Source organism: Oncorhynchus kisutch, linkage group LG2, assembly GCF_002021735.2.
Source record: "Oncorhynchus kisutch isolate 150728-3 linkage group LG2, Okis_V2, whole genome shotgun sequence".
Lineage (NCBI taxonomy): Eukaryota > Metazoa > Chordata > Actinopteri > Salmoniformes > Salmonidae > Oncorhynchus > Oncorhynchus kisutch.
This window is the reverse complement of record NC_034175.2, coordinates 56,866,245-56,892,408: the sequence shown is the minus strand read 5'-3', so window position 1 is coordinate 56,892,408 and position 26,164 is coordinate 56,866,245. Positions and strand designations below refer to the sequence as shown.

Genomic DNA, 26,164 nt, shown 5'->3' with positions numbered 1-26,164 from the left:
TTGTCATTATTGGGTTTTGTGTGTAGATTGATGAGGGGGGAAAAAACGATTTAATCAATTTTAGAATAAGGCTGTAATGTACCAAAATGTGGAAAAAGTCAAGGGGTCTGAATACTTTCCGAAGGCACTGTATATGAGAAACATATAAATGGTAAAATACTGATACTTTATTTAACAAAATGGAGCAGAAAGTTCATACAGTACATACAGCAAAGACTCCTTCCATCTGTTAAGGCAGAAACTGAAAATATTTTGAAAAAAAATCATCTTTTAATCTAGCCTATGGTAGTATTTCAAATAAGATTCATTGTTTCAGATCCACTATTTCAGCTTTCAGTATATGATTTCATCTTAGTTTTATTTTATGGTTCAAAAAGCTCACAAATGCAGGATTTGTGTCGGGACGGATTTTAATCGCAATGTTTTAGACTTCAGTATGATTGAATTTGGGTCTCAGGTCAACTGATCAGTTTTGTCTCTGGGAGACATGATGGAAGTAGGTAGGGTCAGGATCAGGGTTAGAAGACAGGGTTAGAGGTAAGGGGTCAATAAGTGTAAGGACTGAAATAAGAGTTCACAGACAGGTTGAGGGTCCAAGTTAGGATGTAGGTCAAAGTTAGGATGAGGATAGGGTTAGAGGTCAGGGTCAAAGGTTACAGGTCAGGGGTAAGGACAAAAGTATGGGTCCATGGCTGAGAGATGGGGCCAAAAATAGACCCAGTTCCATGTCCCAGTACAAGTTTCAGATCAGGGAAGAGGTTGGGCATAGATGTGGTCAGGGTTAGTGTTAGGGTCAGGGTTTACATCTTGTTAGATGTGGTCAGGGTTAGTCAAGCGTCAAGTTACATCTTGTTCTGGGGACCTATACATTTATAATCAACTCAAATTCAAACCTACGGTCGTTAAATAACATATTTGAATGCAATAAAACAGTAAAAGCTTTAAATCTTACCATCTTTTCTCCATTATGTTTACAAGTTATTTACATATTTGAACAGACTGCTGGTTGGTAGATCTTCGGACTGTTGAACTTGTTATTGTTGAACCATTCAGAGGAATTTGTCCCAGGTGCTATGAATACAGTCTGTCTCTGTCCATCTGTTGTTCTCTGTCTGTCTGTGTGTCTGTCTGTCCTTCAGACTACATCCCTGGCCTGGCTGAGCACAGAGCTACTGCGAACATTGATCCTCTGAAGGATTTCATTGCAATTGAAATATTCTACATTCACATTTCACAGGTTCTTCAAGTTGTTCCCAGAGGGTTCAGTCAGTAGTCTGATCTGGACATCACAGCAGCCCCGCTCCAGGGCAAGTCACGTGGCAACTTCAGCCATTTCGGGACGCAGCTTATAGAAGCAATGTTTCCATGATGTATGGACCAAATTGGCAGCCATATTGGATGTTCTCATTTATAATGTTCTTTTTACTGATGCACATTACTTAATCTCCCAGAGTTCATCACTTCCGCTCCCTCATTGTTCTATTCATGCATCACGGCAGACTGGATCGTTCCGCCATCTTAGGTGCTGGAGAAACTATCCTGCATCGTTCTGCCCCATCTCTGTCTGTGGTTATACACGTGTGGTAGAATGTGTGTGTGTGTTGGGGTGTGTGTGCGTGTGTGTATGGGGCAGGTGAGTGTTACTGTAAGGACTATAGCCCTGCATGGGCTGCACCCCCACAACAGATCCAGGGGTCATGGGGGTGGCAGGGTGAGAGCCAGGGGTCATGGGCAGGGACCTGGGGGTCATCAGGGGCACATCGTCAGGGGAGCGTCTCAGGGTCAGGGTGTAGTCAGGTGGACAGGTCAGTCGCAGGGTGTCCAGAGTGTTGTAGATGTCCTGTGTGTCCAGCGTGTCCAGAGCCTCCAGTGTGTGGTGTATGTTGTGTGTGTCGTGTATCTCCAGCGTGTTGTGTTGGTGCAGAGCCTCAGCCTCCAGCTGCTTCAGAAGTCCCTCCCCCTGCAGTTGGTGTGTGATGTCAGCGTTCATGATGTCACGGCGTGGAGGTGGGCGTGGCAGCCTCCGGTGTTCCATCTTGCGTTTGTCCTTCTTGTAGAGCAGAGCTGCAAAGGCCAGGATGTTGAGGAAAAGGAGTGAGGCTCCCACTGCGATGGTAACACTCAGCTCAGTGGAGTAGTCCTCCATGACGGGGTGGGGGACCTGCAGCTCCTCCCCCTGCAGTGCTGGAGCCTGGGGCGTGGCAGGGGGGTTGGGGTTGGGGTGGCGCGTGCTACCCAAGCCCAGGCCTTTAGACAGCCGCTTGGTGTAGGAGTGGGGGGTGGTGTCCTGGGGAGGGCTGTGGGTTGCAGAGGACACATACTGCAGCAACTCGTTGATGTTGTGGAGGTGGGGCACCAGCTGTAGCCAGAAAGCTGTCTTGGCGGCTCTGGAGTCAGAATCATCATCCATACAAAGAAAAAATACATTTAACAAGGAATCGGATAATATACACAATAACGTAAGATAACATCATACATTATAAATTATAGTTATTATACATTAAACAGTCAGAAGGGGAAAGTGGCAAGTGCTGCTAGCATGAAGTGCTAATACTGCAAAGTGGTTCATTATACATAATTTAACAAGATATGGAAGCAGCAAGATATATATTGCTCTTGGAAAGGTAGGCAAAGGAATATCTACCTGTAGTGGTCTGTGATTATCTGATCTACCTGTAGTGGCCTGTGATTATCTGATCTACCTGTAGTGGCCTGTGATTATCTGATCTACCTGTAGTGGCCTGTGACTATGTGATCTGTCTGAAGTGGTCTGTGATTATCTGATCTACCTGTAGTGTTCTGTAGTGGACTGTGATTATCTGATCTACCTGTAGTGTTCTGTAGTGGACTGTGATTATCTGATCTACCTGTAGTGTTCTGTAGTGGACTGTGATTATCTGATCTACCTGTAGTGTTCTGTAGTGGTCTGTGATAATCTGATCTACCTGTAGTGGTCTGTGATAATCTGATCTACCTGTAGTGGTCTGTGATAATCTGATCTACCTGTACTGGTCTCTGACTATATGATCTACCTGTAGTGGCCTGTAGTAGTCTGTGATTATCTGATCTACCTGTAGTGGCCTGTGATAATCTGATCTACCTGTAGTGGCCTGTGATTATCTGATCTACCTGTAGTGGTCTGTGATAATCTGATCTACCTGTAGTGGTCTGTGATTATCTGATCTACCTGTAGTGTTCTGTGGTGGACTGTGATTATCTGATCTACCTGTAGTGGTCTCTGACTATGTGATCTACCTGTAGTGGCCTGTAGTAGTCTGTGATTATCTGATCTACCTGTAGTGGTCTGTGATAATCTGATCTACTTGTAGTGTTCTGTAGTGGACTGTGATTATCTGATCTACCTGTAGTGGTCTCTGACGCGTGGCTTCAGGCCGATGTGCAGGTACAGCTGTTCCTTGGGGGTGTACTTGGCCCAGGCCACCTCCTCAAAACGGTTGGGTTTGGTGTGGATGAACTTGGTGTCCTGGGGCACCGGCTGGTTAGGATCTCTGAGACACAGCACAAACACAATCAGAAAACGTGATCTTAAACGTGAACTGTTGTTACTTTACCATTCATTAGAGGAAAGTAAGATATTTCTTAGCAAAGAAGTTAGACAAGAGATTTTTCTCACCCTGTCTTGGCGAAGTTGGTCCAGTATGTCATGACCACGGCGCTGAGCATCACATCGTTCTTAGAAAAGTTACAGTTGAAGAGGTCCGTGGGGCCGATCAGCGGCAGACCGAACACATACGGCACCTCATCTCCATGAGCGGAGTCAGCCCAGGCGGGCGACGCGTCACTCTGACAGTGGTGGTAGAAGGAGTAAAAATATGTTGGCGATCCGTACTGGGCATGGAGGTCTGCTGTGGCCACCGCCGGCGCCACCCACTGGTGATCAGTGAACAGTGCGACTAGCGTCTTCCGCCGCGTTTCAGGGTTCTCCCGGTCGGCCCAGTCTGTGTACATGAACTTGATGCTCTCTCTCAGCGTGTCCTGCCGCAAGGATAAAAACAAGGTAAAAAATCATTGTCAATAAAGCACATGAGAGCATAGACAGATTGCAGTATGCAGAGTGTAGTTCTACTTTTTGCTGAACTTATTATTTGCCCTCCAGCACCTTGCTTAGAAACACTGGATGGGCATATATATTTTCCTACAGCCTACCTTCCCCTCTGGGTAGCCGTAGAGACTGTCCACGAAGTCCGACACGGCAAAGTCAAAATCGTCGCTGGAGACACCATCCTCACTGTCCACCATCCCGTCAACAAACTGAAGCCCCTCCCCCTGGTTCACACCCAGCATGATGTCATAGTTGAGGAACTCTCCCTATGTGTGACGAACAGGGTTGACAATAACAACATTATGCATCCTTATCCCTGACTCAGAACCAAATCTTGCTAAATCTAATAAACCATATTTTATTATTAACTTTTATTTAATCAGGGGAGCCCAATTATATTATTATTCTTTTTTTACTCCATATAAAAACTTATACGAACATCAACTTACAGACACACAAAAAATTAGTACATTTCATCTGCCCGGACCAGCATGCTCACACCCCCATCCCTAGTGCCTGCATTATTGTTTGCTAATTGGCCTGCAATTGTATCGATTTGTTTTTCTCAGTCGCCAATGCTATTTATATATTTTAATAATAAATCATTCGATTTTTCCATTGTGTTAATGATGGCGGATTGATTTATTTCCAAGTTTTTACAATAGGTTTTTTCAAGTGATGAGAAGATAATTGTCCAGTCCATTGGTATCTAACTACACCCCAATATGCCATGTCTTGAAATATGCAGACGGATTAAAAGTAAGTTACATTGAAATACTTCTGACAGCAAACTTTATAGCTCCGCCCACAACTTCCGGACTTTATAGCATTCCCAAAAAGCATGGATTATTGAGTCATTATTAGTTTTACACGTAAGACATGAATTTTGCATCTTGTATAAAACATTATATACAGTAGTGTATACCTCCATCTTGTACCATCATCAGTTCTTTATAAGTCTTGGTTGCAATAGTTGATATATTTTTCTAAGAGACTATTTGCCCATATAAAATCTGTAATGACCAAGTATACTTTTTAAAAGAATGTCTTCGGTAGGGTACTTGGTATTAAATCCAAAATCATTGGCAGCCATGCCATTCTAAAGAGGTTTATCCTACCTGTAAGATTTATGGGAAGATATTTCCATTTAATTATACCTGCTTTCATATAGTTGAGTAATGGAATAAAGTTATTTGTTGTTATTTATTAACTATCCTTAATATTTCATATTTTTTGTGGTCCACTTAAAGGATTCCTGTAGATCGTGACTTATTCTTTTACTTTTTCCTAATGCCATTATTTCATTTTTCCCACATATATTTTTGATCCTGAGATTTGAGTATTCATAAAATATTTTTAGCAAAAGGGGGCAGTGAGTTTTCAATATTGGTCAGGTATATCAGGAGATCATCTGCAAATAAGTAAAATGTTTTATTAATGTTTACCAATAATGATACCTGTTACGTTTGGGTCCTGTCTAATTCTTTCTGCAAGTAGTTCAATAGCCAGTGCAAACAGGAGTGGGGAGAGGGGACATCCCTGTCTTGTGCACCTTTCTAAAGCAATTTCAGCAGATAATTTATTATTTGTGTATATTTTGGCTTTGGGACATTCATGCAATATTTTTATAAATGTATTATTTCAGCTGGAAAGTAGAAAGCTTCCAAAGTTGTGAATAGAAAAGACCATTCAAGATGGTTGAAAGCCTTCTCGGCATCAACAGACATTATTGATAAATGTAAATCTTGTATTGAACTGAAACATGTTCTTGTATTTCTTTGTGTATATTTTCAATAAACCTGGTTTAATTAATATATACTGTATCAAGTCTGTTAAGATTTTTGCCATTCTATTGCTTATAAGCTTTGTTATTATTTTATTGTCACAATTTATTAAACTTAAGGGTCTATAATCAGCAGGGGACTCTCCAGGTTTTCCTGGTTTTAATATAACTGAAATATCCGTTTGATACATGAAACTAGGAAGTATTGAATTGAGTGACATGTGCTTTGTCATTTGTGTGGGGCTACAGTGCCTTGCGAAACTATTCGGCCCCCTTGAACTTTGCGACCTTTTGCCACATTTCAGGCTTCAAACATAAAGATATAAAACTGTATTTTTTTGTGAAGAATCAACAACAAGTGGGACACAATTACGGTATTTTGTCCCAAAATGTTGAATAGAATTCTATGTGAAAGCCATCCATTCCTGAAGCTTTTCTCCATGTGAATGTTTTAACAGTATCTAATATTTCTTCTTGGGTGTTATCTGTTTTTTTCAATGGTGTCCTGAGGACATAAAATATAAAAAACAAGTACATCACATTAGAACATCACAGGCATCATTAACAAATTATTAAAGTCAATCAAAACAATTGCACACCTCAGTGAACTTATTCATCATCAGAGTTTTAAACTGCCCTAGTGGCACCAGGGAATCCAAATGTAATTAATTTTGTAAGTGATTCCAAAAATGTGGAGCATTAAAACAAAAAACAGATATACCTAGTTTGGTGGAGACCAGCCCTGTGAACGGGTTTGGTATCTCATGTTTTTATACTTTAAAAAACTAAGTTAGGTAAGTCAAGAGCTTGTATAGTAGAGCTTTGAACACAAAAAGGGACTCATGAAGTGATCTACGGGACTTTAATGAGAACCAGCCAACTTTTTAATACAGGATGCAGTGATGCGTATTAAAACTATCACCTGTGATAAAATGAAGGGTGCTATGGTAGACGGCATCCAAAGAGTTAAGAGTAGTGCCTGCTGCATTCCAATAAATGGTCACCTTAGTCAAGCTCTGGCAGGAAAGTTGACTATACAATCTGCCTCTTGTTGATCAGGGAGAAGCATGATCTATTTCTATAAAAGAAGCCTACTTTAAATGTCAGCTTCTTAACTAGCTCATCCATATGTTTTTACAGACATATTGTCAGTCCAAAAGCCCAGATATGTATAGGTGGGAACCTGCTCAATGACCCAAGCCCAGCTCAGTTAATCCCTACCATTGTGTCGCTGAGTCATCATAATGCTTTAGAAAATGTACATTATACCAGGGGCATTGGTAGACACAATGTAAGTAACCTAATATATGTCCCTCTAACTGCCCTGAATGCCTCTGCTGAACCTACAGCTATTGTATGCAGCAATCATCTGTCTATGAACCAGATTTATGCTGTTAGCAATGAGGTGGTGTGCCCTAGTAGGAAGTCCACTGTGTGCAGCTACCCCTGAACTAACATAAATACCATGAGAATATCTACTTCTGCTAAGCTTCCCAATAAAGCTATGAAAAGAAGCAAGCCTCCCAGAAAAGTGCTCAAAATAGCCCACGTTAACATATGTAGCTTTACCTTTTGCGTGTAGGGGGCAGTATTTTTGTTTTTGGCTAAAAAACGTACCCATTTGAAACAGCCTATTTCTCAGCCCCAGAAACTAGAATATGCATATAATTGTCAGATTAGGATAGAAAACTCTAAAGTTTCCAAAACTGTCAAAAGATTGTCTGTGAGTATAACATAACTGAAAATGCAGGCGAAAACCTGAGGAAAATCCAATCAGGAAGTGCCTCTTATTTTGAAACCTCTGTTCCTATGCATGCCTATCCTCCATTTAAAGGGATATCAACCAGATTCCCTTTTCTATGGCTTCCCTAACGTGTCGACAGTCTTTAGACATAGTTTCAGGCTTTTATTTTGAAAAATGAGCGAGAAAGATCACATTGCGTAAGTGGATAGGTGGGGGCTCTCAGAGTGAGTTTTGCGTAACAGAGTAAAGCGGCCATTGTTTCTCCCGGTTCGATTGAAAAACCTACACTCACGGTTGATATATTATTGAATATATATTTAAAAAACTACCTGAAGATTGATTATAAAAAACGTTTGACATGTTTCTGTGGACATTATGGAAATCATTTGGAATTTTCGTCTGCATTGTCGTGACCGCTCTTTCCTATGGATTTCTGAACATAACACGATAAACAAACGGAGGTATTTGGATATAAAAAAAATCTTTATGGAACAAAAGGAACATTTGTTGTGTAACTGGGAGTCTCGTGAGTGAAAACATCCGAAGATCAAAGATAAACGATTCATTTGATTGCTTTTCTGATTTTCGGGACCTAGCTACTTAATGTGTGTACATAATGTTTTGTTGTGCTATCGATAAACTTACAAACACTTAGATTGCTTTCGCTGTAAAACATAATTTCAAAATCTGAGACGAAAGGTGGATTAACAAAAGGCTAAGCTGTGTTTTGCAATATTGCACTTGTGATTTCATGAACATGAATATTTTTTTGTAATATTATTTGACTGTGGCGCTATTGCTGATGACAATTATCCCGCTTAAGGGATGGGTAGCGTCAAGAAGTTAAGAAACAAAGTTCATGAAATTAATAACTTGTAGTAACAGATTACATTCATTTTCTGACTATCTTTGAAACTCACTTAGATAATACCTTTATTGATACAGTGGTAGCAATACAAGGTTATAACATTTACAGAAAGTACAGAAATGCCAGTGGTGGAGGTGTTGCTGTTTATATTCAGAACCACATTCCTGTAAAGATTAGAGAGGATCTCATGTTAAATGTTGAAATAATATGGCTACAGGTTCATCTGCCTCACCTAAAGCCCATTCTTGTGGGAAGCTACTATAGACCACAGAGTGTTAATTAACAGTCAGTAGCTGGATAGCATGTGTGAAATGCTTGATAATGTATGCAATATCTGTCACGTCCTGACCTTAGTTCCATTTTTATGTCTCTATTTTAGTTTCGTCAGGGCGTGAATTGGGGTGGGCATTCTATGTTCTGTGTCTGTGTTTTCACCATACAGAACTGTTTCGATTTTCATTTCTTTCCTGCACTTTGTTATTTTGTATTTTCTCGTGTTCTGATATAATAAATTATCATGGACACTTACAACGCTGCATTTAGGTCCGATCCTTCCTACTCATCATCAGATGAAGAAGAAGTTTGTTACAATATCAACAGAGAGGTATATTTTCTAGGTGATTAAAATATGTCTTTCATCAAGCTGCCCACTCAAGAAAAAGCTTCAAACTGTAACCAGTGCCTGCAACCTGCTTCAGGTTATCAGTCAACCTAACAGGGTAGTTACAAACAGCACAGGAATGACATTTACAATATGTATCGATCACATCTTTACTAATGCTGCAGAAATATGCTTGAAAGCAGTATTTGGATCCATCAGATCACAATATAGTGGCCATATCTAGGAAACCCAAAGTTCCTAAGGATGGGCCTAATATAGTGTATAAGATGTCATACAATACATTTTGTAGTGATTCCTATGTTGTTGATGTAAATAATATTTGTTGGTCCGTGGTGTGTAACTAAAATGAGGAGCAAACAGACATTGAAATTGAAATGAAATTGCTTATCCCAGTTACTAAGAAGCATGCACCCATTAAAAACATTACTGTAAAAATGGTTAACTCCCTGTGGATTGATGAGGAATATAAAAATTGTATGGTTGAGATGGCAAATAAGTCTGGCTGCATAACTGATTGGCAAACATACTGCAAATTGAGAAATCATGTGACTAAACTGAATAAAAAGAAGAAGAAACTACACTATGAATGATAAATGACAAAGAACACTAGTAAAATGCGTTGGAGCACCTTCAATGAAATGTTGGGAAAGCAAATTCAGCTCCATCATTCATTGAATCAGATGGCTCATTCATTACAAAACCGACTGATATTGCCAACTATTTAAAAACAAATAATTGGCAACAAACGCTGACACTACACATCCAAGTATATCCAAGTATATCTGACCAAATTATGAGAGACAAGAATTGTACTTTTGAATTCTGTGAAGTGAGTGTGGAAGAGGTGAAACAATTATTGTTGTCTATCAACAATGACAAGCCACCGGGGTCTGACAACTTGGATGGAAAATTGCTGAGGATAATAGCGGATGATATTTACCATATCTTCAATTCAAGCCTACTAGAATGTGTGTGCCCTCAGGCCTGGAGGGAAGCAAAAGTAATTCTGCTACCTAAGAATAGTAAAGCCCCCTTTCATGGTTCAAATAGCCAACCAATCAGACTGTTACCAACTCTTAGTAAAGTTGTAGAAAAATTGTGTTTGATCAGATACAATGCTATTTTACAGTAAACAAATTGACAGACTTTCAGCCTGCTTATAGGGAAGGACATTCAACAAGCACAGCACTTACACAAATGACTGATGATTGGCTCATAGAAATTGATGATAAAAAGATGCTGTTTTGTTTGACTGTTAGTCGGCTTTTGACATTATCAATCAGTCTGCTACTGGAAAAACTTTATGTTTTGGCTTTACACCCCCTGCTATATTGTGGATAAAGATGTATCTGTCTAACAGAACACAGAGGGTGTTCTTTAACTTCTTTGAGATAGGGGGCGATCTTTTAATTTTTGGGATAAAAAAACGTTCCCGTTTTAAACAAGATATTTTGTCACGAAAAGATGCTCGACTATGCATGTAATTGAAAGCTTTTGAAAGAAAAAACTCTGACGTTTCCAAAACTGCAAAGATATTATCTGTGAGTGCCCCAGAACTAATGCTACAGGCGAAACCAAGATGAAATTTCATACAGGAAATGGTCCAGAGTTTGAATGCCCTGTGTTCCAATGTCTCCTTATATGGCTGTGAATGCGCCAGGAATGAGCCTGCACTTTCTGTCGTTTCCCCAAGGTGTCTGCAGCATTGTGACGTATTTGTAGGCATATCATTGGAAGATTGACCATAAGAGACTACATTTACCAGGTGTCCGCCCGGTGTCCTCCGTCAAAATTATTGCGTAATCTCCAGGTCCATGCGCGTTCCATTTCTTCAGAGGAGAAACCAAACTGCCACTAATTATTTATCATCGATAGATATGTGAAAAACACCTTGCGGATTGATTCTAAACCACGTTTGCCATGTTTCTGTCGATATTATGGAGTTAATTTGGAAAAAAATTGCTCTGTAATGACTTAATTTTCGGGTTTTTTCTTACCCAAACGTGATGAACAAAACGGAGTGATTTGTCCTACACAAATAATATTTTTGGAAAAACTGAACATTTGGTATCTAACTGAGAATCTCCTCATTGAAAACATCTGAAGTTCTTCAAAGGTAAATTATTTTATTTGAATGCTTTTCTTGTTTTTGTGAAAATGTTGCATGCTGAATGCCAGGCTTAATGCTATGCTAGGCTATCAATACTCTTACACAAATGCTTGTTTAGCTATGGTTCAAAAGCATATTTTGAAAATCTGAGATGACAGTGTTGTTAACAAAAGGCTAAGCTTGAGAGCTAATATATTTATTTCATTTCATTTGCGATTTTCATGAATAGTTAACGTTGCGTTATGGTAATGAGCTTGAGGCTATAAATAGGATCCCGGATATGGGATTGCTCGTCGCAACAGGTTAATGGATGCTTCTCCAACATAATAAAAGGTAGAATCAGGATTTCCCCAGGGCAACTGTCTAGGTCCCTTACGTTTTTCAGTCTTTACTAACGATATTGAGTAAAGCCAGTATGTCTATGTATGCGGATGACTCAACACTATACACGTCAGCTACTACAGCAACTGAAATGACTGTAACACTTAACAAAGAGCTTTCAGAATGGGTGACAAGGAATAAGTTAGTCCTAAATATTTCAAAAACTAAAAGCATTGTATTTGGGAGAAATCATTCACTAAACCCTAAACCTAACTAAATCTTGACATGCCACCAGAGGTCTCTTCAAGTCCAGAATAGACTATTGGAGGTGCACAGTACTACATAGATCCATGACTACATGGAACTCTATTCCACATCAGGCAATTGATTAAAGCAGTAGAATCAGATTTAAAAAACAGATAAAAACACACCTTATAGAACAACTTGGACTGTGAAGCAACAAACATAGGCATATTAAATCACATTTATTTATATAGCCCTTCGTACATCAGCTGATATCTCAAAGTGCTGTACAGAAACCCAGCCTAAAACCCAAAACAGCAAGCAATGCAGGTGTAGAAGCACGGTGGCTAGGAAAAACTCCCTAGAAAGGCCAAAACCTAGGAAGAAACCTAGAGAGGAACCAGGCTATAAGGGGTGGCCAGTCCTCTTCTGGCTGTGCCGGGTGGAGATTATAACAGAACATGGCCAAGATGTTCAAATGTTCATAAATGACCAACATGGTCAAATAGACATAGACCTATGCATACACACATATGATAACATACACACTATACACATGTACACATGTATTTTGTGTTGTAGATATGTGGTAGTGGTGTATGGGCCTGATGGCCCACATTAGTGTGTTGTGAATTCTGTAATGAATGTATTGTAATGTTATTAAAATGGTAAAACTGCCTTCATTTTGCCAGACCTCAGGAAGAGTAGCTGCTGCCTAGGCTTTAAATCGACCCCTGTAGGACACCTTTAGTAATATTGAGAAAACTTGACTTAACACCAACAGAATGCACACATTGTGCAAGTATCCTGGTCAAGGCCCATTTCAGACAACCTTTGAATGAGTAAGGGATGGTCGACAGTATCAAAAGCCTTGGATAGGTCTATAAATATGGCAGCACAGTGATTCCTATGATCCAAGCAATTTAATATAAAATTTAAGACAAGCGCAGCTGCTGAAATGGTGCTATGTCCAGGTCTAACATTTTAAGAATAACTTGTAATACATGTATAATATATATAAGCCATAGAGTGTTCAATATTTTCTCACCTGCTCCATGAGTATCTGGGGGTCATCAGGGATGACATCACCGTCGATGACAGGTCCGAAGGCGGTGTGGTATTTAGCTGGAGTGATATTCTGTTCCACCAGCTCCTGGTAGGTCTTCCCCTGCAGACAGACGATGAGCTCTGATGAGTCCTCCAGGCTGCAGCCCACCTTGTCCCCCAGCAGCCTTGCATACTTCCCTGGCTGGTAGTTGACCGCCCAGCTGGACAGGGCTGTCCCACTCTGGATGATCGCCTTCTGGAACAGATCTGATACACAGCATGCTGACAGAGGTTAGAGGTCAGAGGTTATGGGTCAAGAATTGGAGGTGACTCTTTGAGAAGTGTGACCAGGCTAACAGTTAGAAGTTAAAGGTCTAGGGTAAGGGTTCATGGGTTGGGTTCAGGGGTTAGAGGTTACTTACCCTCAGAGTAGTGGGACAGAGTTAGTAGGCTGACACAGGAGGCTCCAGCCCCGGAGCCAAACACAGTGACTCTGTCTGGGTCTCCGCTGAATGCAGCAATGTTCTCCTTCACCCAGCGCAGAGCCTGGATCTGGTCCAACAGACCATAGTTGCCTTTAGCTGCCTGGTCACCCGTACTGAGGAAACCTGAGGGAATAACACATTTAAAATACACAACAATATAGAAGGAAAGTCTAGTAGATATTAGAGTAAAAAAATATATATAACACAACAAACAGAAATACAGTGCATTCGGAAAGTATTCAGACTTTTCCACATTTTGTTACGTTACAGACTTATTTTTTAAATTGATTGAATTGTAGTTTTTCCTCATCAATCTACACACAATACCCCATAATGACAAAGCAAAAAACCTTTAGTTTTTTTAGCAAATATCACATTTACATAAGTATTCAGACCCTTTACTCAGTACTTTGTTGAAGCACCTTTGGCAGTGATTACAGCCTCGAGTCTTCTTGGGTATGATGCTACAAACTTGGCAGACCTGTATTTGGGGAGTTTCTCCCATTCTTCTCTGCAGATCCTCTCAAGCTCTGTCAGGCTGGATGGGGAGCATCGCTGCACAGCTATTTTCAGGTCTCTCCAGAGCAGAGGTCGACCAATTAATCGGAATGGCCGATTAATTAAGGGGGATTTCAAGTTTTCATAACAATCGGTAATCGTCATTTTTGGACACCAATCATGGCCGATTACATTGCACTCCACGAGGAGACTGCGTGGCAGGCTGACTACCTGTTATGCGAGTGCAGCAAGGAGCCAAGGTAAGTTGCTAGCTAGCATTAAACGTATCTTATAAAAAACAATCAATCTTAACATAATCACAGGTTAACTACACATGGTTGATGATATTACTAGTTGGTCATGCGTTGCATATAATCGATGCTGTGCCCGTTAATTTATCATCGAATCACAGCCTACTTTGCCAAACGGGTGATGATTTAACAAGCTAATTTGCGGAAAAAGTACTGTCGTTGCACCAATGTGTACCTAACCATAAACATCAATGCCTTTATTAAAATCAATACATAAGAATATATTTTTAAACCTGCATATTTAGTTAATATTGCCTGCTAACATTCATTTCTTTTAACTAGGGAAATTGTCACTTCTCTTGCGTTCTGTGCAAGCAGAGTCAGGGTATATGCAGCAGTTTGGGCCGCCTGGCTCGTTGCGAACTGTGTGATGACCATATCTTCCTAACAAATACCGTTATTAATTTGCCAGAATTGTACATAATTATGACATAACATTGAAGGTTTTGCAATGTAACAGCAATATTTAGACTTAGGGATGCCACCCGTTAGATAAAATACAGAACAGTTCCGTATTTCACTGAAAGAATAAACATTTGTTTTCAAGATTTACAGATTTGACCAAATTAATGACCTAAGGCTCGTATTTCTGTGTGTTATTATATTATAATTAAGTCTATGATTTGATAGAGCAGTCTGACCAAGCGGTGGTAGGTAGCAGCAGGCTCGTAAGCGTTCATTCAAACAGCACTTTCCTGCATTTGCCAGCAGCTCTTCGCTGTGCTTCAAGCATTGCGCTGTTTATGACTTCAAGCCTATCAACTCCCGAGATTACGCTGGCAATACTAAAGTGCCTATAAGAACATCCAATAGTCAAAGGTATATGAAATACAAAAAGGGTAGAGAGAGAAATAGTCCTATAATTCCTATAATAACTATAACAGAAAACTTCTTACCTGGAAATATTGAAGACTCATGTTAAAAGGAACCACCAGCTTTCATATGTTCTCATGTTCTGAGCAAGGAACTAAAACATGAGCTTTTTTACATGGCAAATATTGCACTTTTACTGTCTTCTCCAACACTTTGTTTTTGCATTATTTAAATTGAACATGTTTCATTATTTATTTGAGACTAAATTGTTTTTATTGATGTATTATATTAAGTTAAAATAAAAGTGTTCCTTCAGTATTGTTGTAATTGTCATTATTACAAATATATATGTTTTTTTTTTAAATCGGCCGATTAATCGGTATCGGCTTTTTTTGGTCCTCCAATAAATAATTGGTATCGGTATCAGCATTGAAAAATCATAATTGGTCGACCTCTACTCCAGAGATGTTAGTTCAGGTTGAAGTCCGGGCTCTGGCTGGAGCACTCAAGGACATTCAGAGACTTGTCCCAAGCCACTCCTGTGTTGTCTTGGCTATGTGATTAGGGTCATTCTCCTCCAGTTGGAAGGTGAACCTTCGCACCAGTCCGAGGTCCTGAGCGCTCTGGAGCAGGTTTTCATCAAGGATCACTCTGTGCTTTGCTCCGTTCATCTTTCCCTCAATCCTGACCAGTCTCACAGTCCTTGCCACTGAAAAACATCCCCACAGCATGATGCTGTCACCACTATGCTTCACCATAGGGATGGTATTGGCCAGGTGATGAGCGGTGCCAGGTTTCCTCCAGATATGACGCTTGGTATTCAGGCCAAAAAATTCAACCTTGTTTTCATCAGACCAGAGAATCTTGTTTCACGTGGTCTGAGATTCCTTTCGGTGCTACTTGGCAAACTCCAAGCGGGCTGTCATGTGCCTTTTACTGAGGAGTGGCTTCTTTCTGGCCACTCTACCATAAAGGCCTGATTGTGGAGTGCTGCAGAGATGGTTGTCCTTCTGGAAGGTTCTCCCATCTCCACAGAGGAACTCTGGAACGCTGTCAGAGTGACCATCAGGTTCTTGGTCACCTCCCTGACAAAAGCCTTTCTCCCCCGATTGGCCCGGGCGGATTACTCTAGGAAGAGTCTTGGTGGTTCCATACTTCTTCCACTTAATATCATGGAGGCCACTGTGTTCTTGGGGACCTTCAATGCTGCAGACATTTTTGGTAACCTTCCCCAGATCTGTGCCTTGACACAATTCTGTCTCGGAGCTCTACGGACAATTCCTTCGACCTCATGGCTTGGTTTTTGCTCTGACATGCACTGTCATCTGCGGGACCTGATATAGACAGGTGTGTGCCTTTCCAAATCATGTCCAATCAATTGAATTTACCACAGGTGGACTCCAATCAAGTTGTAGAAAAATCTCAAGGATGATCAATGGAAACAGGATCCACCTGAGCTCAATTTCGAGTCTCATAGCAAAGGGTCTGAATACTCATGTAAATAAGGTATTTCTGTTTGGTTGTTTTGATCAATTTACATACATTTCTAAAAACCTGTTTTCGCTTTGCCATTATGGGGTATTATGTGTTGATTGATGAGGGAAACATTTTATTTAAACCAATTTAGAATAAAGCTGTAATGTAACACAATGTTGAAAAAGTGAAGGGGTCTGAATACACTGTATGGAATGCACTGTATTGTATTTAAAAAATACTTTTCATCAAAGACATGAACAGCAGGATATAAATATGGACTTGGAACTAAAGGCCAATCTCCACTTGAAACTAGATTTGATTCCTTACAATTATGAGACTAGTATTCTCACTGGGGATTGGTTAATACGGCAGATACTTATAAATCTCTCATTAGTGATTTTAATAAATCAATAATAACAAGTATTACAGTATGCCGTTATAACCTAAACCTAATCCAGTAAGTGGCTAAAGTTGCACACTAACCCTTATACTGTAGAACAAATGAATTGTCTAAACACAGATTGACAGACATGTTTTACAGTGTAGCCAAACCCTGAGGACCCTGGGTAATGTGGTGACATGACTCAGTGACTGATGATGTCATGTGACCGTTGCTCACCACCCTCAGTCAGACCTGGGGTAGACCTGGGACAGTAGAACATCCATGTGTCACTGAACACATGCACACGCAAAATGAGTGTGTCACTAATTCACACGCCACACTAGGGACATGAGTGTGTCACTAACAGGATGAGCTGGAGTGTGTGTGTGTTACTGAGGGCTGAGCCACAAGATACATGTGACCTTCAATGATTATAAATCCGATCACATAGCACTCTTGTTTTCCTCCTCCTCTCCCACTCTTTTCCTCTTAACCCTTTCCGCACTACCTCTTTCTCTAGATCACCTCCTCTCCTCCCACTCTTTTCCTCTTAACCCTTTCCGCACTACCTCTTTCTCTAGATCACCTCCTCTCCTCCCACTCTTTTCCTCTTAACCCTTTCCGCACTACCTCTTTCTCTAGATCACCTCCTCTCCTCCCACTCTTTTCCTCTTAACCCTTTCCGCACTACCTCTTTCTCTAGATCACCTCCTCTCCTCCCACTCTTTTCCTCTTAACCCTTTCCGCACTACCTCTTTCTCTAGATCACCTCCTCTCCTCCCACTCTTTCCCTCTTAGCCCTTTCCGCACTACCTCTTTCTCTAGATCACCTCCTCTCCTCCCACTCTTTTCCTCTTAACCCTTTCCGCACTACCTCTTTCTCTAGATCACCTCCTCTCCTCCCACTCTTTTCCTCTTAACCCTTTCCGCACTACCTCTTTCTCTAGATCACCTCCTCTCCTCCCACTCTTTTCCTCTTAGCCCTTTCCGCACTACCTCTTTCTCTAGATCACCTCCTCTCCTCCCACTCTTTTCCTCTTAACCCTTTCCACACTACCTCTTTCTCTAGATCACCTCCTCTTGTTTTCCTCCTCCCCTCCCACTCTTTTCCTCTTAACCCTTTCCGCACTACCTCTTTCTCTAGATCACCTCCTCTCCTCCTCTCTTACCCTCTCTCTTATTCCCTCCCCTTCCTTGCCTCACACCCTGCTTCTCTTATCTCAATTAAATTTCATTCAAAGCGCTTTATTGGTAGTGGAAACATATATTTACATTGCTAAAGCAAATTAAATAGATTTTTTATAAGTGAAATAAATGATAAAAAACGAACAGTAAACATTACATTAACAAACGTTTCAAAGGAATAGACATTTCAAATGTTATGTACAGTGTTGTAACGATGCACAAATAGTTAAAGAACAAAAGGGAAAATAAATCAACATAAATATGGGTTGTAGTTTATTATAGTTGTTCTTCACTGGTTGCCCTTTTCTTGTGGCAACAGGTCACAAATCTTACTGCTGTGATGGCACACTGTGGTATTTCACCCAGTAGATATGGGAGTTTTTTTTAATCCAAATTTGATTTGTTTTCAAATTCTTTGTGGTTCTGTGTAATCTGAGGGAAATATGTGTCTCTAATATAGTCATACATTTGGCAGGAGGTTAGGAAGTGCAGCTCAGTTTCCACCTCATTGTGTGGGCAGTGTGCACATAGTCTGTCTTCTCTTGAGAGTCAGGTCTGCCTACGGCCACCTCAGTCAATAGCAAGGCTATGCTCACTGAATCTTTACATAGTCAAAACCTTCCTTCATTTTGGGTCAGGTATTCTGCCACTTTGTACTCTTTATTTAGGGTGAAATAGCATTCTAGTTTGCTCTGTTTTTTGGTTAATTCTTTCCAATGTGTCTAGTCTCTCTCTCTCCTCCTTCTCTCATAAAGCTTCATTTAACCCTACCTACTGTGAGCCATAAACACAAAGCTGATGGCTCCCCTCTAACCAGGCACATTTATGCTGCAGTAGTTTATGTGTCGGGGGGCTAGGGTCAGTTTGTTATATCTGGAGTACTTCTCCTGTCCTATTCGGTGTCCTGTGTGAATCTAAGTGTGCGTTCTCTAATTCTCTCCTTCTCTCTTTCTTTCTCTCTCTCGGAGGACCTGAGCCCTAGGACCATGCCCCAGGATTACCTGACATGATGACTCCTTGCTGTCCCCAGTCCACCTAGCCGTGCTGCTGCTCCAGTTTCAACTGTTCTGCCTTCTTATTATTCGAACATGCTGGTCATTTATGAACATTTGAACATCTTGGCCATGTTCTGTTATAATCTCCACCCGGCACAGCCAGAAGAGGACTGGCCACCCCACATATGCTCTCTCTAATTCTCTCTTTTTTTCTCTCTCTCGGAGGACCTGAGCCCTAGGACCATGCCCCAGGACTACCTGACATGATGACTCCTTGCTGTCCCCAGTCCATCTGACCGTGCTGCTGCTCCAGTTTCAACTGTTCTGCCTTATTATTATACGACCATGCTGGTCATTTATGAACATTTGAACATCTTGGCCATGTTCTGTTATAATCTCCACCCGGCACAGCCAGAAGAGGACTGGCCACCCCACATAGCCTGGTTCCTCTCTAGGTTTCTTCCTAGGTTTTGGCCTTTCTAGGGAGTTTTTCCTAGACACCGTGCTTCTACACCTGCATTGCTTGCTGTTTGGGGTTTTAGACTGGGTTTCTGTACAGCACTTTGAGATATCAGCTGATGTACGAAGGGCTATATAAATACATTTGATTTGATTTGATACACACAGATGAATCTGGCTGTCTACAGGCTGCTAGCTACTCAGTGGTAACACAGACCGGTGACATTTCAACCAGTGAGAGTGTAAGCCAGAAAGGTGGTTAGGCGGAATCCCACTTTGTACTCTTTATTTAGGGTCAAATAGCATTCTAGTTTGCTCTGTTTTTTGGTTAATTCTTTCCAATGTGTCTAGTCTCTCTCTCATAAAGCTTCATTTAACCCTACCTACTGTGAGCCATAAACACAAAGCTGATGGCTCCCCTCTAACCAGGCATACACACAGATGAATCTGGCTGTCTACAGGCTGCTAGCTACTCAATGGTAACACAGACCGGTGACATTTCAACCAGTGAGAGAGTAAGCCAGAAAGGTGGTTGGGCGGAATCTCACGATGATGATGGTAAAGATGACGACTAACCCAGTACTCCCAGTCTGTAGTTGATTGTGATGACAATGACGTTTCCATAGCTAGCGAGGACACTGCCGTCCATCATGTTGCCGCTCCCTTCAGAATAAGAACCTCCATGGACATACACCATCACTGGCCGCAGACCGCCCTCATCATGGATGTCTGGAATCACACACACACACAAGCCAGATTTTCAGAGCGTTCAACAGCTCTTGCAGTATGCAAAGAAACATATGTGGGTGCATGCATAAATACAGTGGGGCAAAAAAGTATTTAGTCAGCCACCAATTGTGTAAGTTCTCCCACTTAAAAAGATGAGAGAGGCCTGTAATTTTCATCATAGGTACACTTCAACTATGACAGACAAAATGAGAAAAGAAATCCAGAAAATCACATTGTAGGATTTTATTATTAATTTATTTGCAAATTATGGTGGAAAATAAGTATTTGGTCAATAACAAAAGTTTATCTCAATACTTTGTTATGTACCCTTTGTTGGCAATGACAGAGGTCAAACGTTTTCTGTAAGTCTTCACAAGGGTTTCACACACTGTTGCTGGTATTTTTGCCCATTCCTCCATGCAGATCTCCTCTAGAGCAGTGATGTTTTGGGGCTGTTGCTGGGCAACACTGACTTTCAACTCCCTCCAAAGATTTTCTATAGGGTTGAGATCTGGAGACTGGTTAGGCCACTCCAGGACCTTGAAATGCTTCTTACGAAGCGACTCCTTCGTTGCCCGGGCGGTGGGTTTGGGATCATTGTCATGCTGAAAGACCCAGCCACGTTTCATATTCAATGCCCTTGCTGATGGAAGGAGGTTTTCACTCAAAACTCACGATACATGGCCCCATTCATTCTTTCCTTTACACGGATCAGTCGTCTTGGTCCCTTTGCAGAAAAACAGCCCCAAAGCATGATGTTTCCACCCTCATGCTTCACAGTAGGTATGGTGTTCTTTGGATGCAACTAAGCATTCTTTGTCCTCCAAACACGACGAGTTGAGTTTTTACCAAAAAGTTATATTTTGGTTTCATCTGACCATGTGACATTCTACCAATCTTCTTCTGGATCATCCAAATGCTCTCTAGCAAACTTCAGACGGGCATGGACATGTACTAGCTTAAGCAGGGGGACACGTCTGGCACTGCAGGATTTGAGTCCCTGGCGGCGTAGTGTGTTACTGATGGTAGGCTTTGTTACTTTGGTCCCAGCTCTCTGCAGGTCATTCACTAGGTCCCCCCGTGTGGTTCTGGGATTTTTGCTCACCGTTCTTGTGATCATTTTGACCCCACGGGGTGAGATCTTGCTTGGAGCCCCAGATCGAGGGAGATTATCAGTGGTCTTGTATGTCTTCCATTTCCTAATAATTGCTCCCACAGTTGATTTCTTCAAACCAAGCTGCTTACCTATTGCAGATTCAGTCTTCCCAGCCTAGTGCAGGTCTACAATTTTGTTTCTGGTGTCATTTGACAGCTCTTTGGTCTTGGCCATAGTGGAGTTTGGAGTGTGACTGTTTGAGGTTGTGGACAGGTGTCTTTTATAGTGATAACAAGTTCAAACAGGTGCCATTAATACAGGTAACGAGTGGAGGACAGAGGAGCCTCTTAAAGAAGAAGTTACAGGTCTGTGAGAGCCAGAAATCTTGCTGGTTTGTAGGTGTCCAAATACTTATTTTCCACCATAATTTGCAAATAAATTCATAAAAAATCCTACAATGTGATTTTCTGGATTTTATTTCCTAATTTTGCCTGTCATAGTTGAAGTGTACCTATGATGAAAATTACAGGCTCTCTCATATTTTTAAGTGGGAGAACTTGCACAATTGGTGGCTGACTAAATACTTTTTTGCCCCACTGTATGTAGAGATGGATGCATCCACCCGCCAACCCCTCTTTACGCTACTTCTACTGTCTGTTCATCATATATGCATAGTCACTTTAACCATATCTACGTGTACATACTACCTCAATCAGCCTGACTAACCGGTGTCTGTATGTAGCCTCGCTACTGTATGTAGCCTCGCTACTGTATGTAGCCTCGCTACTGTATGTAGCCTCGCTACTGTATGTAGCCTCGCTACTGTGTGTAGCCTCGCTACTGTTTTTCACTGTCTTTTTACTGTTTTTATTTCTTTACCTACCTATTGTTCACCAAATACATTTTTTTGCACTATTGGTTAGAGCCTGTAAGTAAGCATTTAACTGTAAGGTTAAATGTTGTATTCGGCGCACGTGACAAATAAACTTTGATTTGATTGTGTGTGTACTGTATATACTACATACCTTCCTCAGTAGGGACGTATATATTGAGGTAGAGGCAGTCTTCACTCTGCTGTGCCAGGTATGTGCTGGCTATGTCCAGATTGGCAGAGTACCAGAGAGGTAACATCTCTGTCAGCAGGCTGTGTTCCTCTACAGGCTGGGGACAGACGGGGGAGAACTGGGTGGCGTTCCTCACCCCTGGCCAGGACAGTGGGGGCTCGGGGGGCTGGAAGCGTCTCTCCCCGGTGGGGGGGCGGGCGTAGGGGACCCCCAGGTACTGGACCACAGGGCCCAGCAGGTCAGAAGGCAGGGGGGTCAACTGACCCCTCAGTCTGCCCTGGGACGTGGTGATGACTGACTGGCTAGCAGCAGGGGGGAGGGACAGGGCAAGGGAGAGGAGAGGGGGGAGGATGCCCCTCAGTCTGGACAGGGACAGGAACATGGAGAGGACACACAGTAGATAGGAGGGCAGAGAGGGGATAGGGGTGGGGGGAGACGGGGGAGACATGTGGGAGTGTCGGCGTTCGGTTTAGATCAGGACTCCGTCTGAGAGTTTAACACACACTCACACAGCCCTGCTCAGTTTTTTGTATGTGTTTGTCTCAGAATATGTCTCTCTCCTCCCTGGGTCAGCCAGTCACCTCCCGGTTCTCTTCGTACAGTCACACTGTTCTGCCTGGAGGGAGGAAGAGAGACAGAGACAGACAGAGATAAAAAGCAGAGACAGAGCTTGAATTATATATACATACTGCATGTACAATGGTTCTCCTCCAAGCATGCGGGCTGAACTGGGAAAATTCCCTCTTCCACTGCCAGTTGAAAAAAAGCATGCAAGTTTTGACACAGCCTAGTCTGAAAGAGTACGAGTACAATACCACAAATAAAGGCGGACTTTGTATAGACATGAAGACCCCATTAAAACAACATGACTGGCCAGAGAGAACAGGCTGCAACCTCTCAGGGTGCAGAGTTGTAGAAACTGAGAGACATTTTCTCCTCTCATGCTCCAACTAAAGAGAAACTGAGAGCAATATTGGTATAATTTTACATAGCAGCCAGTGGCGACCTGTCATTTTGAGCCCCACTTTTTTTTTGTTGCCTGTTTTGCATGTTATTTTGGCAAACAATGTAAAAAAAAAATGTATTGAGTTAATAAAGCCATGTACAAACATGCAAGTGCTTCAGCCTAGCTCAGTGCTTTCTGTGGTGTAGGGGCAGCTAGCGGAAAATACAGAGCATAGGGGTTGGTCATCTTCCCTAGTTGTGCCCTGATTGGCTCAGTGTTCTGTCACTCATGGGGACACTACATCACCTCAAAATCTACAGGGAGAGCTAGAAATTTCAAGCCCTGACGGGTGCTGTCATAGACTTACATTTGAAGTGCACATCCAAGAATCCTCAAGGTCATTGGCCACAGATAAAATGACGTCAAATCACATTATATCTACCGTAGCTTTGATTGAACTGTTCATGTCAACATAATACTTTCAAAATCTTAGCTGCCAAGCTAGACAAGCAGTCATCATCATGACAAAATTTGCCCACAAGAAGGACTGCTGCACCACATTCCTGTTCAAGTGAGCACAGCACAACAGTGATTCCAAAAATGTATTAAATAATAAATAATGTAATTTGCTAGGGAGATATGTATACTGTAGCTAAGAAAGCAATACTACGTGTATGTTGTGTAGTAACCTGTTAGTAGCCCATGTGCCTCACCCTAATTATTTGGCACCTATCCCCCTCAGAACTTAGCCTACTGTTCTGACTTAGTGGTGCACATGTAGCCTATAGCCTGTTTCATTGAATATTGAAATATCTTTCATTGTCTGCTCATATGCCCCCTTTATTTATTCTAGGTTCTGACTTGATGTACAGGGAGAATACGTTAAGAACGGCCCATGATCTGAATTCTGTCGCTATACATTTCAAAAGTGCTGAACAAATAGTTGTATTGACTACGTCCATCTTAGCTCATTCATTAAATGTCTTAATCAAAATTACGATTACCTCTCATCCGCTCATCGTTCCTTTATGCCATAGTTTGTACATCTCAATTGTCAGAAGAAATCACATTTGTTTAAGCAAGTCAACCATAACAGCTATGTTTTTTAAAAAGGCAGTAAATGAGGCTGAATGAACTGTTTCGCTGCCAGACAAGGCTCAGCTGATAGCCAGGTGTAGTGGTGGTAAGGATTCACTCCATGGTGCTGAAAAGAAAGCTCTGCTGTTGGGACAGCTTTATGTAGGCCCTAACAGTTTGTGGGCCCCGTTTGTCACCGTTATAGTGCAATTAATGTATTGTTTAGTGTTGTGTTGTGTAGTGGCTTTGCTGGCATGCATCTAAAAAAAAAAATGTGTGGAGTTAGCCCCACCAAGACTTACATGCTTAAATCACCACTGACTACAGCACAGGATAAAATGGTAATAGCATTGCAATATCATGGTAACAAGTTATAGTTACTCACCATTAGGGCATTATTTTGCCCAGTTACCACTTAACTTCAGTGTAATAATCTATACTATTATTTCAGTGGAATAATCATTTGTGCCTTCATTCAAAATCGACATGGCAACAGTCTTGGCGCTGGCAGCACAGTATGTGCTAGTTATTGCAATTGTCATTCATTGAATTTCCTTAGTGTAATTTTTGTAAAATATCAGTCTTTGGTTTCTAAATCTCAGAAACCCCCTGCCCTTTTGGGGAAATTAGTATGAATGTTTAAAACGTCCGCACAAGTTGTTGTTGTTGCTATAGCATTGATCTTGTATTGGTCGTTCCCATTCGTGCCAATAAAGGTAATTTGAATTGAATCGATTTTAGAGAAAGAGATGGAGAGAGCGCGTGCGAGAGAGAGAAATTAATATGTAACATTTAAATGTTATCTCTTGGCTGTGACTGGTACTGCAGCTGCATCATCGGTTATCCTATATCTGGACCTGTATCAGCGGCATATGGCTGGATATTTTAATCAGAGCCCATTCCTCTCCATTCGCTGCAGTGACACCCCCCAGGTGCTACAGGGGCCATGACACGGGTTGTGTTGCTTAAATCATGACGTTTAGACTCAGGACATGTCTAAAGACAATCAACCTGTTATCCATCTGAAATCCAGCTATTTATCTATTATATACAGCCAATAGTGAAATACATTCTATAGCGGGGTTTTAGTCACTAAAATGTGACTGTGAAGCGCAACATCTGATGAATAGTAATGAGCGTACTGTAGCATACAGGACCCCCCCCCCCCCCCCCCCCCCCCCCCCCCACACACACACACACAGTAGAACATGGTGATAAATGAGACTCACCGACACACGTCATTGCTCCATTGGTCTGTTCACGCAGCTGCTGCAGTAAAAATGTCAGCTGACAGAGCGTTTCATCCCTCACTGCGAAGAAAACTGAAAAGAAGATGGGGAGAGAGGACAGGAGAGCGGTGAGAGAAATCCTGGGACCGTGTGTCGATGACTGCAGAGCCTCGTGCACCAGCGACGTGCCTGGGGTAAATTCCACCGTTGCCGTGAGCTCCCGGGAATAGCCTAAGTATTTGTGGTCTGAACCCCGCAACAACTGAATACCGTACAGGACGTGATTATCGTTAACAGAAGAAAAAACTACGACGTTCACATCTTTCTCGCTCTCTTTCTCTCTCTCTCTCTCTCTCTCTCCAGATGCTATTGGACAGTGTTGAATGGAGCCTGCAGCCAATAGATTCATGCACCCTCATCAGCTGGGACAGACACACACATACACACACACACCACAGGACAGGCTATCAGTAATCACAACAACACAGCCCATCTTAACTTCTGAATCCACGTTGGGAGAACTGTGTCTCAGACAAGATGGAACATAAATGGAATGGGATATCTTCAAAACACTAGGCTTTGCCAAAACTACACATTGTATCATTGCAGCACCAACAG

The 26,164-nt window shown here is 41.7% G+C and overlaps 1 protein-coding gene across 1 annotated transcript; it reads right to left on the bottom strand.

Annotated features, from left to right (window-relative positions):
• Positions 1 to 44: 44 nt before the first annotated feature.
• LOC109902902 (neuroligin-4, X-linked) lies at positions 45 to 25,906 on the bottom strand. The gene is made up of 9 exons (XM_020499596.2): positions 25,547 to 25,906; positions 22,256 to 22,910; positions 19,982 to 20,134; positions 13,224 to 13,409; positions 12,803 to 13,068; positions 4,168 to 4,329; positions 3,635 to 3,996; positions 3,363 to 3,509; positions 45 to 2,387 (listed from the first exon to the last, which is right to left on the bottom strand). Exons 2-9 carry the CDS (start codon positions 22,740 to 22,742, stop codon positions 1,571 to 1,573), a joined length of 2,580 nt encoding a protein of 859 aa, XP_020355185.2. The 5' UTR covers positions 22,743 to 22,910; positions 25,547 to 25,906; the 3' UTR covers positions 45 to 1,570.
• Between the last annotated feature and the right edge of the window lie 258 nt (positions 25,907 to 26,164).